Source organism: Dreissena polymorpha, chromosome 2, assembly GCF_020536995.1.
Source record: "Dreissena polymorpha isolate Duluth1 chromosome 2, UMN_Dpol_1.0, whole genome shotgun sequence".
NCBI classification, from domain to species: Eukaryota; Metazoa; Mollusca; class Bivalvia; order Myida; family Dreissenidae; genus Dreissena; species Dreissena polymorpha.
Genome location: NC_068356.1, coordinates 110,828,399 through 110,846,909, shown reverse-complemented (window position 1 = coordinate 110,846,909; position 18,511 = coordinate 110,828,399). Strand labels below are relative to the sequence as shown.

Here is an 18,511-nt window from a genome sequence, read left to right as displayed (position 1 = left end):
TCACATGTTTTCTTATATACATATAGAGAAAACTGCCCCACCCCCTGGCGGCCATGTTTTTTCACTGATCACGACTATTTTCAAACTCAACCATGATATCCATAAAACCAATGTTTTGACCAAGTTTCATGATGATTGAACAAAAAATGTGACTTCTAGAGTGTTCATAAGCTTTTTTAACTATATAAGTATAAGGAAAAAGACCCCCCTCCTGGCGGCCATGTTTTTTTACCAATCCAAACCATTTTCGAACTCACCCGACGTATCCAGGAAAAAAAATTCTGACCAAATTTCATGAAGATTTTACCAAAAATGTGACTTCTATAGTGTTCACATGTTTTCACTACATACATATAGAGAAAACTGCCCCGCCCCCTGGTGGCCATGTTTTTTCACCGATCTGGACCATTTTCGAACTCGTCCGAGATATCAATGAAACCAATGTTTTTACCAAGTTTCATGATGATTGGGCAAAAATTGTGACGTCTAGAGTGTTCACAAGCTTTTTATACTATACAAACATACGGACCCCCCCCCCTCTGGCGGCCATGTTTTTTTACCAATCCAAACCATTTTCGAACTCAACCGACGTATCCAGGAAACAAATGTTTTGACCAAATTTCATGAAGACTTGACCAAAAATGTGACTTCTATAGTGTTCACATGTTTTCACTATATACATATAGAGAAAACTGCCCCGCCCCCTGGTGTCCATGTTTTTTTACCGATCTGGACCATTTTCAAACTCGTCCGAGATATCAATGAAACCAATGTTTTGACCAAGTTTCATGACGATTGGGCAAAAATTGTGACTTCAAGAGTGTTCACAAGGTTTCTCTATAGCCATATAAGGAATACTGCCCCGCCCCCTGGCGGCCATGTTTTTCAATGGACCGAAACCATTTTGAACTCAACCAACATATCATTAATTCAAACATTTTGACAAAATTACATGAAGATTGGGCATCAAATGTGACTTCTACATTGTTCACAAGGTTTTTCTTTTTTTTGACTTAGTGACCTAGATTTTGACCCAGCATAACCCAGTTTCGAACTCGGTCGAGGTATCATTGGGACAAATGTTCTGACCAAGTTTCATGAAGATCGGACAATAAATGTGGCCTCTAGAGTGTTAAGAAGGCAAATGTTGACGATGGACGCACGACGCACGACGGACGACGGACAAATGGCGATCACAAAACCTCACCATGAGCACGTTGTGCTCAGGTGAGCTAAAAGCAGCATTAGGTAAACATTTATTTAATTGATTACCAAAACATATTGACACCTCGTTATTTATTTGAAATTTTATTTCTATTGAAGATAGTGTTGATCTCTGATATACAAAGTGGTTCGCATAAATCTCGTTCCATGTTTAATGGTTATATCTTTTGACTTAACGATTTATTTCAGTATTTAATTATATTCTGTATTAAGTAATAATAGCTACCCGACCTGTCTCCTCGTGAGAAACAGAAGGACACGCATAACCGAGTTATTCCATTGCTTTAGTTCGAATGTGCGTTGAAACTCCCAATTCATTTACATAATGAGTAAAATCAATTTCGTACTTTTTCTAGTTCACATGAGTAACGCATTCATATTTGGCGCTGGCAAATTATTCTATCTATAATTTTGGAAGACTTACAAATGTCATATTAAAGCCCATCGTTAGCATAGCATTACCATAATTTACAACGATGTCCACCTCTTTTGCATTAATTAATGCTAAATTCATCTCGGACAAGGACATCAGAACTCTCGATGGCTACATGGATAGCATCGTTCAGTTCAATATATGTAGGATACTTTGAAAGATTGACATATGAGTGATTTTGAAAAACAATGCAGTTTTTGTCGACAAAGTGGCAATTACAGCCGTACGACTGTCACCTTGACGAAAGCTTCGTGCTTATATAAGCTATGAAATCAGAAATGGTTGAAATTTGATAACTTGCTAGACCACACATATACTCGTTTATATTGGACTGCATTGTTTATATTTTATTTAAGACTGATGTTTTCCAATTAAACTAGTATAATTGTAAACAACGCGAAAGTAAATTAATTTTTCGTAACCTACCAATGCATAAAATGCTTTTTTTCACCTTATATGGTGTCGCTAGTGCAAGCCGACACGTCTTTTCAATTCGCTATTATATCCTGTAAACATGTTTTACAAAAATCGATAAATGACAAAACTCACTGAATTGACTTATTCCATGCTTTTTGATGCATATGTCCAAGTTTATTTTTTTCTACACATATGCAAATATGAAGCAAATGTGAACGTTAAGCAATGCCTATGTAGCAGATGTGTAAGTCGTCTAAAACAACAATTAACGTAATTCATTTCATCAATGCTCAACTAAACGATTTACAAGATTTAATTGCGAATGCATTTATGGACTCCGGTAAGGAAATACTTATGGAAATTAGTTTCCTGCCAACGGTCTGTCGCAGTTGGTCTAGATATTCGGTCGTATGAAAACATAAACGACTCGTCAATATGCCTATTTGCGAAAATTGTATTAGCAGCGTTGCTTTGACGCCATCAATTTGAATTAGCACATCATTAGCAGCTGAGCAAAAAATCTATATGATGACAATTTTATTGCAAGTGGGTAAATGTGCTCATCTCAAATACATTTGTATTTGAGATGAGTATTGCTCCTGGGTGCATCGGGCTTTAAATGGTTAAGCGCAGCTCAATATAATGCAATCGAAACTATATCATTAAGTGATGTTGACATAGCAGTCTGTTAACAGCTTTGTAAGACAAAAAAGAAAAACAAGTTTAATTCGTCTAAAATGTGTTTTTATGGATAATGTTATAAAATGTTGCTATCCATAGTCAGCATAGAACATAGCGTGAAGAAAGGATGGCTTATACGGTTAAAAGGAAATACCTTTGGGACAACCGATTTCATTACATGTCTGAACACTATAGTCTGGTCGTTGATTATTTCACAATCATGTTATTATAATGCATTCCGGTAATTTATTGTAGTATGTGTACTTAGCGGTATGCATTTATAGTTATTGTCTAGGCAATGAATTACATCTACCTACCGGCATTTATGGTAATTATATCGAAGCTACAAGGGCACGTTGCCTTAATCACCAAAATAGACAATTATTTCATACGTTCTGCTGTATTTACCCAGTTCAATTTATTCCCTCGGATCTTGATCGATGTCTTCGAAACTTCCTGTTAGTGATATTTGGTCGGCGTGCAGAAATGTAGTTTGCAATCACCACAGGGCCGATTGAAAAATAATTATCTAGGTATGACGGAAATGATGACATATTACCTTGATCGAACATAAGTCAACGAGTTGTATAATCACGCTATAAACGGAGCTCTTTTGATAATGGATTTAAGTTCACATGATTATGGAACGTCGATAAAACGGATAGTAAATGGACAAATGAAGTCGTTTAATTGTTTCAATTGCACGGAAAAATCAGAACACACTTTGTGCCGGACGTTAAGCCAACTCGGTAGACAGGTGCAATTCACCTTTGTAAGATTACACTATTGCTAATATGACAATCTAGTTTGAATGTATAATTTTACATATATACGATATATTTACCAAATATATTGTTTATAAACAAACAAAAGTAAGGACCCTCTGAGAGCCTTGAAGTCAGTGGAATTGCCACAGTCCAGTCGTTAAATCTGATTACCATACGAATAATTATCAAACTGGTTCAAACAAACCATACATGACAGTGCTTAAGAAGCGATGTCGTATAATCAATGCACGCATATTAAATATTTAGACAAAATTGCCCCTTTCGATAATGAGAATCGCAGTACACAATTGATAAATATCACATTCTCAAGTGCTGTCCAGTCTTCAGGGAATAGCATGACATCACCGTCGCATTCACAAAAGAGCGCACACTTAGCGTAAGTAAAAAGAGACACATTTTTGTAACCGCGAAATACTGCAGAAAGTGTATACGTTTTTTTATGTATATATATGTGACTAACATTTTAACCATTACAGTATGTTATTACTACATGTATTGTCCATTAAACAGTTTGGAATAAATTTCGTTTATTTATGTATATCTTACATTTTTACCGTTATTATTATGTTCTTACTACTGTGTGTTACCCTTTAAACAGTTAAGAATAAAGACTTGTATGTTCAGAAAAAAAACGAATAAATGTATAGTAGTAGATGAAGTGCGGAAGATGGAAGAAGACGAAAGAAGATCTAGAGCAGTAGCCATGGGTTCACAGGGAGCATGGACAAAATGGGACAATACACCAAGGAAGATGACATGGGACCAGATCTGGAAGTATGAGCCTTTGTGAATCAGCTTCTTACTGCGGTCGGTATATGATCTGCTACCCTCACCAGCTAACCTACACAGATGGGGAATACAAGACAGCCCATCATGTCAACTGTGTAACAGAACTGGAAGCATGGAGCACATACTATCGGCATGCAGCACAGCACTCACGCAAGGCAGATATAGATGGCGCCATGACCAAGTGCTTCGAGATATGGCAGACATTCTTGAAAGACAGCGAATGAAGAAGAGATAACAGCCATAGCCAAAAACCATCTACTTTGTCAAGGAGGGCCATTCAGCACCTAAAGGCAAAAGAACAAAATCTTCAGTACTTGACGAAGCTGACAATTGGAATATGGCTGTTGACCTACAGAAAAAGCTTGTCTTTACGGAGGTAGTACAAACCAATCTCAGACCCGACATTGTCATCTGGTCCAACACTGCAAAGCACCTGGTGATGATTGAATTGACAATCCCATGGGAAACAAGGTGTGAAGAAGCCTATGAAAGGAAGAAAACCAAGTACTCTGATCTCATGGACCAATGCAGACAACAAGGATGGAGAACCTGGCTGTTCCCTGTTGAAATAGGAGCAAGGGGTTTCCCAGCCAATTCACTATGGAAGATGTTGGGCGCCATGGGACTCAACGGCCATGAGAGAAGGACTGCTGTGGGCAGAAAGAACAATCAGCTGAAAGGGCATCCAGTTGGCTATGGTCTCGAAGAGATGAGAGGAGTTGGAAGCCAGTCACCAACACGTAGTGGACTGATCACCACTGCGGACCCACCACCCTGAGAGTGTACCAGGATTAAAGGGTCGAAACACTTGTTGATGGGTGGATCCTGGCTGATGATGTTGGTGACTGATGCAGTGACATCACTGTATTACACACATATCTATGTCAGAGAAGATCTGATGGCTTATAGGAAAGACTGGATGGCAACCGAGAATAGAACGGTGACGCTGGAAAGACAGATGGCCACCAGGAATAGACTGGGACGGGGCATAATGGGTTGGCACCCCAGAATGTAGCCTTCGTGAGAGGGCAACCCACATACAACAGCTACAGACTCACTAACAGAAGAATACCTCCAGAGTCTTACGAGAGTAGGGGAGGATGAAAGACTCAACCGGACGGATAAACCAATGACGACACGGCTAGTTTAAACGACACTGACTGGAACACCGGCAGAAGTTAGATGTAAGTGCGGGAAAATCTGTAAGAACCTCAGGGGTCTACGGATTCACCAGGCAAGATCGGCATGTGGTCAAAAGGCATCCCAGAAGCAGCGCACAAGTTTAATCCTTGGTGAGACGCAGGAGGACACTAGTCAGGAGGCTACCCACAGAACTAGAGACCTCTCTGCAGATGAGATGCCATCTGACAGCACACAGATTCCTGATGAATCCCAGATTGATCCTCTCCTTGAGTTACTTCAAACCCAAGATGACCCTGAACCAGTAAAAGAAGCACCGCATAAGACCCCACCAGCAACACCAGAGGAGGAAAAGAGACCAATAATAGAGTGGCCAAAGACTGCGAATAAAAAGGCATGGACAGACTTTGATCACGAGCTAGATCTTATTCTGGAAGCAACTCTACAAGGGACAGTTGAGAGAAAACTAGTGGCCATGACAAGCCTAATTTACACGGTTGGCAAAGAACGATATGGAGTCTATGTACCAAAACATTCCAAACCGTCAAGTCAACCCAACAGGAGAGAGGCAGATACAGGCCATTAGACAAGAGCTTAAGAAACTGAGAAAGGCATATAGAAACGCCAAAGACGAGGAGAAACTTGGATTGCAAGAGCTACGAGACTTGCAGAGAAAGCAATTGATGGAACTCAAAAAAGCAGAGACAGCAAGAAAGAACAGACGAAAGAGAGCACAACAAAGGACTGCATTTATAGCCAATCCATACAAGTTCTCGAAAAAGTTACTAGACAAGGAGAAATCAGGCATCCTCAACAGCTCAATGAAGGAGATACAGACCCACCTGAGGGATACACACTCTGACACCAGAAGAGATGACCCTTTGGGCCCATGTTCACACATCATGCCTGAACCAGCTCCAACTATAGCACTTGACAGTAAAGAACCCACCCTGGCTGAGGTGAAAGATGTAGTGAAGAAAGCTAGAGCTGGCTCTGCCCCAGGACCTAATGGAATACCATATAAGGTCTACAAGATGTGCCCAAGACTGCTTCGTCGCCTTTGGCGCCTAATTAAGGTGGTATGGAGAAAAGGACAGGTACCCGAGTGCTGGCAGAAAGCAGAAGGCCTATTTGTTCCTAAGGAAACAAACTCTCACAACAATAGCCAGTTCAGGACAATATCACTTTTAAATGTGGAAGGCAAGATCTTCTTTGCTGTTCTCGCTAGAAGACTGACCACATACCTTACTGCTAACAAATATGTGGATACTTCAATCCAAAAAGGAGGTGTGCCTGGATTCTCTGGTTGTGTAGAGCACACAAGCGCTTTAAGCCAGCTGATACGTGAAGCGAAAGTTAACCAACAGGATTTGACAGTAGTATGGCTAGACCTAGCCAATGCATACGGCTCCATACCACACCAGCTAATACGAAGAGCGCTGGATCACTATCACATACCAGCACATGTACAGAAGATTGCCCTTGGGTACCTAGACAAAATTCAGCTGCGCTTCTCAGTGAGAGAGAAGATAACAGAGTGGCAGAGGCTTGAGAAGGGAATCATTACTGGCTGCACCGTTTCCGTTGTCCTATTTGTCATGGGCATGAACCTCATCCTGAATGCTGCCAAGAAGGAAACCCGTGGACCAAAAACTGCGTCAGGGATCTAACTACCAAGCAACAGGAGCTTCATGGATGACTTGACTATAACAACCCAGACACATGTGCAGGCTAGATGGGTCCTCTCAGCTCTTGAGCGTACAACATCTTGGGCAAGAATGAAATTCAAGCCAAAGAAATCCAGAAGCCTTATCATCAAGAAAGGACAGTCAACCAAGAAGTTCAACCTCCAGGTACAGGGAGAAGACATACCATCTATCATGGATAGTCCAATCAAGTGCCTGGGCAAGTGGTATGATGCCAGCCTCAACGATACAAATAATGTAAAGCGCATCAAAGGGCAGCTAAATGAAGGGTTGAAACAAATAGACAGGCCTTGGCTACCAGGAAAATTCAAGGCATGGTTGTTTCAACACGGACTACTACCTCGCCTGATGTGGCCCTTTATGTTGTATGAGATAGCAACATCAACAGTGGAGGGCCTAGAAAGAACCATAAGCAGGCATCTTCGAAGATGGTTAGGGGTACCACCAAACTTTACAAACATAGGTCTTTATGGAAGATCCAATCAGTTACAACTCCCGCTCTCATCATTAGTGGAGGAGTTCAAGGCATCAAAGGCGTGGCTGGTGGTAACTCTGAAAGAATCCCGAGATGATAAGATCAGGAAAGCTGGCATAGAGACAAGAACAGGGAGAAAGTGGTCAGCCAGCCAGGCAGTGACCCAGGCAGAAAGCAGACTTAGGCAGAAAGACATTGTTGGAACAACCACTAGCGGGCACCAAGGTCTTGGAATCTCAACATGTCCTAGATGGAGCCAAGCAGCCAGTGGGGAAAAAAGAAAAATGGTAGTAGATGAAGTGCGGAAGATGGAGAAGATCTAGAGCAGTAGCCATGGGTTCACAGGTACCATGGACAAAATGGGACACCACACCAAGGAAGATGACATGGTACCAGATCTGGAAGTATGAGCCTTTGCGAATCAGCTTCTTACTGCGGTCGGTATATGATCTGCTACCCTCACCAGCTAACCTACACAGATGGGGAATACAAGACAGCCCATCATGTCAACTGTGTAACAGAACTGGAAGCATGGAGCACATACTATCGGCATGCAGCACAGCACTCACGCAAGGCAGATATAGATGGCGCCATGACCAAGTGCTTCGAGATATGGCAGACATTCTTGAAAGACAGCGAATGAAGAAGAGAAAACAGCCACAGCCAAAAACCATCCACTTTGTCAAGGAGGGCCAGTCAGCACCTAAAGGCAAAATAACAAAATCTTCAGTACTTGACGAAGCTGACAATTGGAATATGGCTGTTGACCTACAGAAAAAGCTTGTCTTTCCGGAGGTAGTACAAACCAATCTCAGACCCGACATTGTCATCTGGTCCAACACTGCAAAGCACCTGGTGATGATTGAATTGACAATCCCATGGGAAACAAGGTGTGAAGAAGCCTATGAAAGGAAGAAAACCGAGTACTCTGATCTCATGGACCAATGCAGACAACAAGGATGGAGAACCTGGCTGTTCCCTGTTGAAATAGGAGCAAGGGGTTTCCCAGCCAATTCACTATGGAAGATGTTGGGCGCCATGGGACTCAACGGCCATGAGAGAAGGTCTGCTGTGGGCAGAGAGAACAATCAGCTGAAAGGGCATCCAGTTGGCTATGGTCTCGAAGAGATGAGAGGAGCTGGAAGCCAGTCACCAACACGTAGTGGACTGATCACCACTGCGGACCCACCACCCGAAGAGTGTACCAGGATTAAAGGGTCGAAACACTTGTTGATGGGTGGATCCTGGCTGATGATGTTGGTGACTGATGCAGTGACATCACTGTATTACACACATATATACACTATTATGATTGTCCACGTGTTAAGTGCATTTGCGTTACCTGAAAGATAATCACTACGAAAACGCTTGATAAAAGCAAAAAAAAATATCATTTTTAAAGATAAATCGATATTTGTTTCACCACTGTCAAAGATACTGTACTGTATGGCGTCAAATAAAAAAGGTTTTATTTCCAATAACGTGACAGGCACTAATTCATCGTATCATTCCTAATCATTGATTGCGTTTTTAAGGTTGAATGGTCGATAACCGTTCCCTAATTCGATCATATTCACTCGATAAATAATTAAGTTTGCCATACTATTTTCTACATTCGCTGAATTTACTAACAATGAAGAAAAAATATTATAAAAATATAGAGAGAGAGACTTGGAGGATTTGCATTATACCATTGCATATTCTTAGTAAAGTGGGAGTGACTTGTGAAAAAAGCTTACAGATGCCAAACGCTTAGCCGACGACCGACCGCCCGTCACTGTTAGGGGAAACAAATAAAGAATGACTTTTTTCCGCTCTCTTACACTGCGGTTCATTACATCAAAGACCTATAGAATACTTTATTCTATAGGTCTTTGATTACATTGTATGTTGAGGCACGTACGACAACTCTGCTAGGAGAATGGACTTTTTCTTGTTGATTTGACATAATATTTAGTAGTGTCTAGCCAAGAAATAACACAAGAGTTCATTCCCTTAAATAATGGCGGTTACCACTGCAAGAACTCGGTAAGTTTAAAAAATATTGTTTATATATATTAATGTAAGTATGTTACTTCTGTCGACAGGCCTTACATACATTGGTGTATTTGTAACTTATCAATGAAAGGTAAGCGTTAATCTTTTGCATCTTTCTTGCAATTCTTATTGATACCAGAGTTATTTTGGTTGACATTTGATTTTGAATTTGTGAATGATGTTATGTAAAACAAACATCTAAAAATAAACAGTTACAGATCTTTCTTTACAATTAAAATGACACGAATGTAGATTATGCAAATAAGAATACATGTAGGGTTATGGGGTTATTGGCATTAATTATATGGCAATTGTTTGTGTTTTCATTGAACAACAGGAATAGTTATGCTTGAAGTAGTCTCATTTATAGGACGCGTAAAGAATTTAGAGATACTTTTTATATGGGCTAAATTCTTTGGAACGTCTCATCGTTGAAGGACCTTTTATGTGTTGGAAACCAGAAAGTTTAAATTTTCATCAATTTGCGTAAAATTGCAAAATAACATTACCAACTCATTCAGTTTTAATTCAGAAGTCCATTTTTACCTCAAATATCGTTGGTTCTTAGTTAGAAAGGCATAAATTCTTCAGTTAAACATCTGCTTATATCGCAAAACAATCACTGACCTGTAGCCATGTCATGAAACTGATTTAAATATGAACCAATCAGAAGAAGGCATTACAGTGTAACGTGTACGCGTAATTATCCCCACGCTTTTTGAAAAAAAGGTGGGGATATTGTGGTTATCTCCGCCGTCCGTCCGTCTGTCCGTCCGTCCGTCCGTCCTGGCCACTATCTCCTCCTACACTAAAAGCACTAGAACCTTGAAACTTACACACATGGTAGCTATGAGCATATGTGCGACCCTGCACTATTTGGAATTTTGATCTGACCCCTGGGTCAAAAGTTATAGCAGTTGGGGTGGGGCCGCGTCAGAAATTATCACTCATTTTTTTAGGTTATTTTACATTTACTTCTTTATTTCTACACCGATTCACTTCAAATTGATACTGGACCTCTCTTATGACAATACGGTCAATCTCAACCATGCATGGCCCCATTCCCAACCCTGGGGCGCCCCGCCCACATAGGCCACACCCACCAAAAATTTCCATTTACTATAATTTTTTCATTTCTACACGGATTCACTTCAAATTGATACTGAACTTTTGTTATGACATTAGGGTCAATCTCAACTATGCATGGCCCCAATCCCAACCCTGGGGCGCCCGCCCACATAGGCCACACCCAGCAAAAAATTCCATTTACTATAATATTTTCATTTCTACACGGATTCACTTCAAATTGATACTGAACTTCTCTTATGACATTAGGGTCAATCTCAACTATGCATGGCCCCATAACCAACCCTGGGGCCCCGCCCACATAGACCACACCCACCAAAAATTGCCTTTACTATAATTTCTTCATTTCTACACCGATTCACTTCAAATTGATATTGAACTTCTCTTATGACAATACAGTCAATCTCAACTATGCATGGCCCCATTACCAACCCTGGGGCGCCCCGCCCACATAGACCACACCCACCCAAAATTGCCTTTTACTATAATTTCTTCATTTCTACACCGATTCACTTCAAATTGATACTGAACCTCTCTTATGACAATACGGTCAATCTCAACTATGCATGGCCCCATTACCAACCCTGGGGCCCCGCCAACATAGACCACACCCACCCAAAATTGCCTTTTACTATAATTTCTTCTTTTCTACACCGATTCACTTCAAATTGATACTGAACTTCTCTTATGACAATATGGTCAATCTCAGCTATGCATGGCCCCATTACCAACCCTGGGGCACACCTAGGTCAAACATTCGGCGTGGGGATACGCGTCGGCCTCTGCCGCGCCATTTCTAGTTTTATTTAACATGAGCTTTTAACACTGACATTTACCTAACTAGATCTAGTATGCTAATCTTTGTCGATTTAATAAGCATATGTTCAGAACATATATGGTGCAGTTTCTATTCACTGTTCTAAGTTTCAGCAAGTTTTTATGCATGTCTTTTTCGCACCTCTGTCTGTGTTGTTTTATGTACTTAAATTCTACATTACATAGGACGGTATACTGTACGATCTGTATCATTATAATTTATGTACAGTATAAAAATAAAAATGTAATTTATTTCAGAACTTTTTAATTGTCAATTTAGAAAAAAAAACAATGCTAAATTAATTCAGAAAAGTATAACATCGGTTTACTATGTAACGCTCTGCACCACAACAGACGAACGCAAACTGTATTTTACGCTGTTTATTATTCCACTTTAAACCAGATGCTTTACATGGAGGTCGTGTTATCGATTTATGTCTACACAGCGAGCGAATTGAGAGACATTGAAAAATTGAATAGTGGTTGGATTTAAATTGCTCAGGCGTGCACAATTCAAAGTGTCATTACATAATTTTTACGGAACATTATCGAGAAATGAATTATCCACACAGCAGCGTTCTAGATAAGCTGCGTATCAGCGTAATATACGCATTAGAAATATTAAGATACGCTCAATTTATCATGTCCGTGCGTACATTTAAGCAAGCCAATCTGGACTTACGCTAATGCTGTAAATTCTCTGCGTACATCGTAAACAAAAAATATAAACAGCTGATTGTCTTTAGCCAAAATATGAGACTGGTTATCGTAAAAATTAGAGCTGGATTGTAGAAATAGTTAGCCAGTCGGTATGTATACTCTGTATCATCTAGACGCATGGTAAATTTAGTACTGATTTTTTAACAGACAGTCAAGCGCTTATGTGTTTATTAAATTACATGAAGTGGTCAGCATGGCTTCTTCCAAGCCAACACAAATTACTTCTCAATGTAAAATTGATTCTTTGTGTACGGCAAAAATTATATCAAGTAATAAAATTGTACTGCCAATACTGAATGATTTAATTTCCTCTGTTTTCAAATCAAAAAGGAACCACTGAAACGCTTATAAAACAACTGTTGAAAGTTGGCAAAAAAAATTTCCGTTGCCCACGGTGGTGGACAATAAGGATGAAGATCTTCTTAAATGTAATCTGCCAATAATACAAGTTAAAATAACAAGAAATTAAGAAACCTACTAATATGAAGGAATACACATAGTTAATGGTTAATTGTGTTTAACATTATTAAAGTAGCGTGTCTGTACCCCGGCTATATTCTGGTTTTACTTTTAGCAGATTACCCTTCAAGCAGGGCAAAATTTGACCATTTACCCCTATGCTTTGAAAAGTGGGGGTATTTACCCCCATGAGTAAAAAATTATCTATAACGCTGACACAGGTATGTAAATATTATTGCAATCCGTTGATATTAAGTGTCTTATATCGGGGCTTGAATGTTGTGCACAAAATCCTTGCACAACAATAAAGACAAAGAAGGAAAAAAGTACACATTTTAAATGCCAGCCCGGTTGGACGCTCCAAATATTACCAATATAAAAAGTAGCTTAATATTTGAGAGCGTCAACAAGTTGGACTATGCTTGAAGTTGAAACATCATGCCATATTCTTGGATCTTACAAAAATGTGTAAGATCCAAGATGTTTCAAGCAGAACTATTCCTGTTGTTCAATGAAAACACATATGATTTCCATACTTAAAGAAGGGTTACTTGGGTTAAGCCTAACTTAAGCAGTGTTTTTTTTGCATTCAAAATCGGGTCCGGTAACCGGACCCATTCCCAATGGAAAAAGTATATATTTTTCCCAAATGGGAGCTAATGGAATATTTATTTTATTTTATTTTTTTTAGATCAATATTTTGTTCATCTCCCATCCATATAAGATCAACCTTAGTAAATATAATACTGGACACACTTGTATCCTCAATTTTGAAGCATTTGTTAGCAAAACCACAACAACACTAATTTCCCAATTTTAGTCAAAACGCCGCAAATTTTCCCAATCCAAAGGGACCCGGCCCCATTCCCAAAACGGTGAAAAAAACACTTTTATAAAGGCTGTCAGGTTAGCACCGTGGTCGGACAACGTGCTTCTCTGACACCAAGGATTGCATAGGTTTGATCCCTGTACATGTACCTGGCATGGAATGTAACTTGTTTTGCTGTGTCATATGGCACTTTTGGGGGAATTTCATTTTTTTTAAACGTTCTGACACCACAACATTAGCAGCACAGGACATAAAAATGTATATTATGGATACCAGGAAGCCAATTAAAATGTGTTAAGGAAATGAGCGTTCTCAAGACAAGAGAATGTTGATCTTCAACAGTCATATTGTATATAATAATCAACATGCAGATCATGTAGACTCTTTAACATTGGCTAATTTGACATTTTAATGAATGTTTATGAAAGAGAAGTTATTTTCGAAAGTGAACGTAAAACTAAATATGTCATTGTCCTTTTTATTGTGTTCATTTATAAATTAACACAATGATTTTTTATGCCCCCCTTCGAAGAAGAGGGGGTATATTGCTTTGCTCATGTCGGTCTGTCAGTCGGTCGGTCTGTCTGTCGGTCCGTCCACGAGGTGGTTGTCAGACAATAACTCAAGAACGCTTAGGCCTAGGATCATGAAACTTCATAGGTACATTGATCATGACTCACAGATGACCCCTATTGATTTTGAGGTCACTAGGTCAAAGGTCAAGGTCACTGTGACCCGAAATAGTAAAATGGTTTCCGGATGATAATTCAAGAACGCTTATGCCTAGGATCATGAAACTTCTTAGGTAGATTGATCATGACTAGCAGATGACCCCTATTGATTTTCAGGTCACTAGGTCAAAGGTCAAGGTCACGGTGACCCAAAATAGTAAAATGGTTTCCGGATGATAATTTAAGAACCCTTATGCCTAGGATCATGAAACTTGATAGATAGATTGATCATGACTAGCAGATGACCCCTATTGATTTTCAGGTCACTAGGTCAAAGGTCAAGGTCACGGTGACCCGAAATAGTAAAATGGTTTCCGGATGATAACTCAAGAACGCTTATGCCTAGGATCATGAAACTTGATAGGTACATTGATCATGACTGGCAGATGACCCCTATTGATTTTCAGGTCACAAGGTCAAGGTCACAGTGACCCGAAATAGTAAAATGGTTTCCTGATGATAACTCAGGAAAGCTTATGGCTAGGATCATGAAACTTCATAGGTACATTGATCATGACTCGCAGATGACCCCTATTGATTTTCAGGTCACTAGGTCAAAGGTCAAGGTCACAGTGACAAAAAACATATTTACAAAATGGCTGTCACTACAACTTAGAGCCCATATGGGGGGCATGCATGTTTTACAAACAGCCCTTGTTTATATTTCTTTCACAGTCTTCACGGTAAGTATAAGCCCGACAGCCCGGGACTTGTGAAATGGTATTCGGCTATTAGAAATAAAAAGTTTATATAGTCGGGCTATTGGATTTCTTGACTGTTTAAAAAAAAGCATCATTATTCGGGCTAATGGTTTAAATATATTACCATGAAGACTTTTTCAAAACATGTAAATAAAGTCCTATGAAACTTATTACACTCATGGTATTAACAAACATTTTTTGTAAGCATTGTTATTCTATTTGTTTTTATTGTGTTTTAAAAGTGGGTGGGGGAGTGAACAACACATCAAGTTGCTATACATTAATATAATAGATCTACTTGTGACCAAAATATGACGGATATCAATGATCTTGTTCAAGCAAAATATGTGCACAGAATATAAAATAAAAAAGTTAAATCTGAAAACAAATGCCAATCCAAAATGTGGGAATATTATGATATGAGCAATTCAGAATATTTGCAGTTACAAACAATTCAGATTTTCCTTTTTAACTGTGAAACACTATGATGATAATCAATTGCAAAATTAAATCCCGTGAAATAAACAAACACTTCTGAGTTATGGCTCTCAAATCATAAAAAAAATTGCGCTTCCGCTTAATTACTCAAGTAATTGTCATCGGATCGTCACCAAACGTCATGATGTAACCTTCATATTTGGTACATGTATGCATGTGTACATTGTATATGGACAATGCCTTTCCATACATACACAAATCTTGACCCCTGTGGCCATGACCTTGGCTTGAAGTTAGGGTCGGCATTTAGGTTTCAAATATTTGTTCTGTTATTTAGCTGTCTTACATAACTATCAAAGCGTTTTTCAGGGGCATATGTCATCCAATGGAGACAGCTCTTGTTTTTTCAAACTTTGTCACAAACCTCACAACCCTGAAAACAACCCCTTTATCAATGTTATAAGGGATGCAAAACAACATGAGATGTCAACCAAAGTTAGCATAATCCTAGCATAGACGCCTTTTTAGTGTACACTTGTCAAGGATTACCAACGCAATAGTCACATGATTAAGTGGGGAGAGCAATCATCTTACAGGCGAGCTGTTCATAGAAATAAAAAAAGCAAGCTCCCAATGACAGAAAATGATCATACAAGTGAATATGTAAGCAGATAACCACAATAAGAGTGCATTTTAATGGACTTAGTGTAAAATGTGAAAAAAAACATTGTTGGCAGATTTCAGTTGCATCTGCAAATGTTATCGATGAATTTGCTAGTGATTTATTTCAATAAATCAATAAGTAGACTTATTTTTACACCATTAGTTAATACAATAAATCCTTCTGGTTTAAAAAAAACACCAAATATTTTAAAAAACAAAAACAATAAAATTAAATGTTAAAAGTAAATGTTGGTGACAAATTTATGTGTATATTTCAGGCCAGGTAGGCCTCCTGAGTATGTAATCATAAGAGACGTTGTCGACACAGATCTGACAGACGAAGACTCTGAAGAGGAACTAGAAAGAGCTTTTGAAGAGGAGGCTGAAATAATTGCTATTGAACCGATAGCTCTTGGCAACGAAATAGCCCGCTGGATTAGAGTTGGGAACACATTGCACAAGGTCAGCGTTCTATCCGGACTTGCGTCTCTTATCTTGCCATTGTTCACAAAATCGAATTCTATACCCGTGACTTGTAGCGCCTTGAGCGTCATCTGTGCCAGCGTGTACGGAATCGCCTGGCAGAACGATCCTTGTTGTAAATACCAAGTGTCAACAGACTTAGCAGAGTTGGAACATTTAATTCAAAGCTTGAACAGTGCCAATCCAGTAGTTCTAGTGAGAAGGGACGATAGTCGACGCAGAAAGTTGCACAATGTGTTTGCCCTGATGTCTGCTTTACTGTGTTCGTTTAGAATATACAAAGAACTAAGTTCAAGTTGATTTCAAGTAAAGTTTTACAGTCTTATTGTAGGTTATGCAAATAACTTCATGTTCAATTTTATTTGTAATAAGTGATTTATTGATTTATTTTACTAAAGTAAGAAAGCAATCTTCCTGTTCGTAATGCAATTGCGTCTACTGAATTGGTTGATGAAGTTGTTCACTTTCTGAGAGAATTTAACGACTGTTTGCCTTCAGTTTATTTGTTGATGCATTACTTGTATTGGTAATTGTGTACAGGATCAAAAAGTTGCATTGAAAATGTATATATTATACTTGTTTTAAAGAGTCTAACACTAAATCATTCTACCCTATATTGATATTCATTCTTTCCAATGACAAATTGAGTTAATTCAGTTAATTATTTTATTTACATGTATTTGATTGTTTTACTTGTTAAAATAGGGATTAGACTGTTGCATTTGTACTGTGCTTGTGCAGAGTTAGATCAATTTCTTCCATGTACATTTGTTGATGCAAACTTTTTAAGAGCTGGTAATAAATGATGTCATTCATGTTGTTCTTTTTAATCATGAGTATTAATATTCACATATTCTCTTATTATGAGAATGCTCACCAATATGATGAACACTTTACTCTTAATGCCTAGTTAATGGGTATATATAGCCAATATTCAGGGGTGTCAATTTTCCGGATTATTCCGGAAATCCGGATTTGAGCCGTCCAGGGTTGATTTTGAGGTGAATGTAAATCCGATGAGTTTGTTTAAGGCGGGTGGGGGTAGGGACAAAATTCTTTTAGTGCGGGATCATTTAAGAACGAATATTGTTATAGCATCGTCGGCATTCCGGACATTGCGCTTGGTACCGATTTTATTTATTGATATCTGATTGGTAAGCGGCTGGCTCTGACATGAGCAGGCACTGGCAAAGTAAAGCACTGCAATATCATATTTTAAAACAATATGTTAATCAAATTATATATTGACTGCGTATTTGCTAGGTTACTGGTTACTGGTTTTCATTTTCTGCAGTCAAACGATATGCATATTTTATTTCATTTGCAAATGATGTATCGCGACATGTTTTCGGACAGTCGTTTTCGGATACGCTGGTTTGTTAATTACATTTAGAAGTTCTTAATATCATTTGTTTAGAATGACAAATACACCTGCGGTGTTACGGATGGTTTGGTTAATAATATTTCGCATTGTACTCACCAGAAATTGCACCTAGAAAGACTATAAAAAAAGAACAATAAGCTAGGGCTCGGGGGGTTGGGCCCTCTCTTCCCTTTATCCTACGGCTTAATTTTCCGGATTTCAAATTTGGGCCAATTGACACCCCTGAATATTACAAACCTAACACCAACCTTTATCACAATGCAAGTATGTATTAAGTTGCTGTAAACCTGAATATATTAGTTTCAATGTTGGATTCCATGTAAAAATTGAGAAAGTGTATTGAAACAAAATAATGCACGTTCAGTGCTCCAGCTAGGATTTGAAAAGGGCATGGGGGGGGCTATTTTGTCAAAAGAGCACTTTCGACGCGCAGTATGTGGTCAAAAGGGCAATTTCGAGCTTGCAGGCGTATCTGGAATTCCCTGTTGCATATTAATTTATTATGCTCCCC

General features: G+C 38.9%; 3 protein-coding genes across 3 annotated transcripts; all 3 read left to right on the top strand.

Moving 5' to 3' along the window:
- Positions 1 to 5,984: 5,984 nt before the first annotated feature.
- Positions 5,985 to 7,142, top strand: LOC127869985 (uncharacterized). Its single transcript, XM_052412645.1, has one exon. It carries the CDS (start codon positions 5,985 to 5,987, stop codon positions 7,140 to 7,142), a length of 1,158 nt encoding a protein of 385 aa, XP_052268605.1.
- An 892-nt stretch (positions 7,143 to 8,034) lies between these two features.
- On the top strand, positions 8,035 to 9,006 carry LOC127869984 (uncharacterized). Its single transcript, XM_052412644.1, has one exon. It carries the CDS (start codon positions 8,035 to 8,037, stop codon positions 9,004 to 9,006), a length of 972 nt encoding a protein of 323 aa, XP_052268604.1.
- Positions 9,007 to 9,606: 600 nt separating this feature from the next.
- Positions 9,607 to 17,431, top strand: LOC127868507 (transmembrane protein 11, mitochondrial-like). The gene is made up of 2 exons (XM_052410339.1): positions 9,607 to 9,681; positions 16,412 to 17,431. The coding sequence occupies exons 1-2, from the start codon at positions 9,656 to 9,658 to the stop codon at positions 16,914 to 16,916; spliced, it is 531 nt and encodes a 176-aa protein (XP_052266299.1). The 5' UTR covers positions 9,607 to 9,655; the 3' UTR covers positions 16,917 to 17,431.
- The last annotated feature ends 1,080 nt before the right edge of the window (positions 17,432 to 18,511 follow it).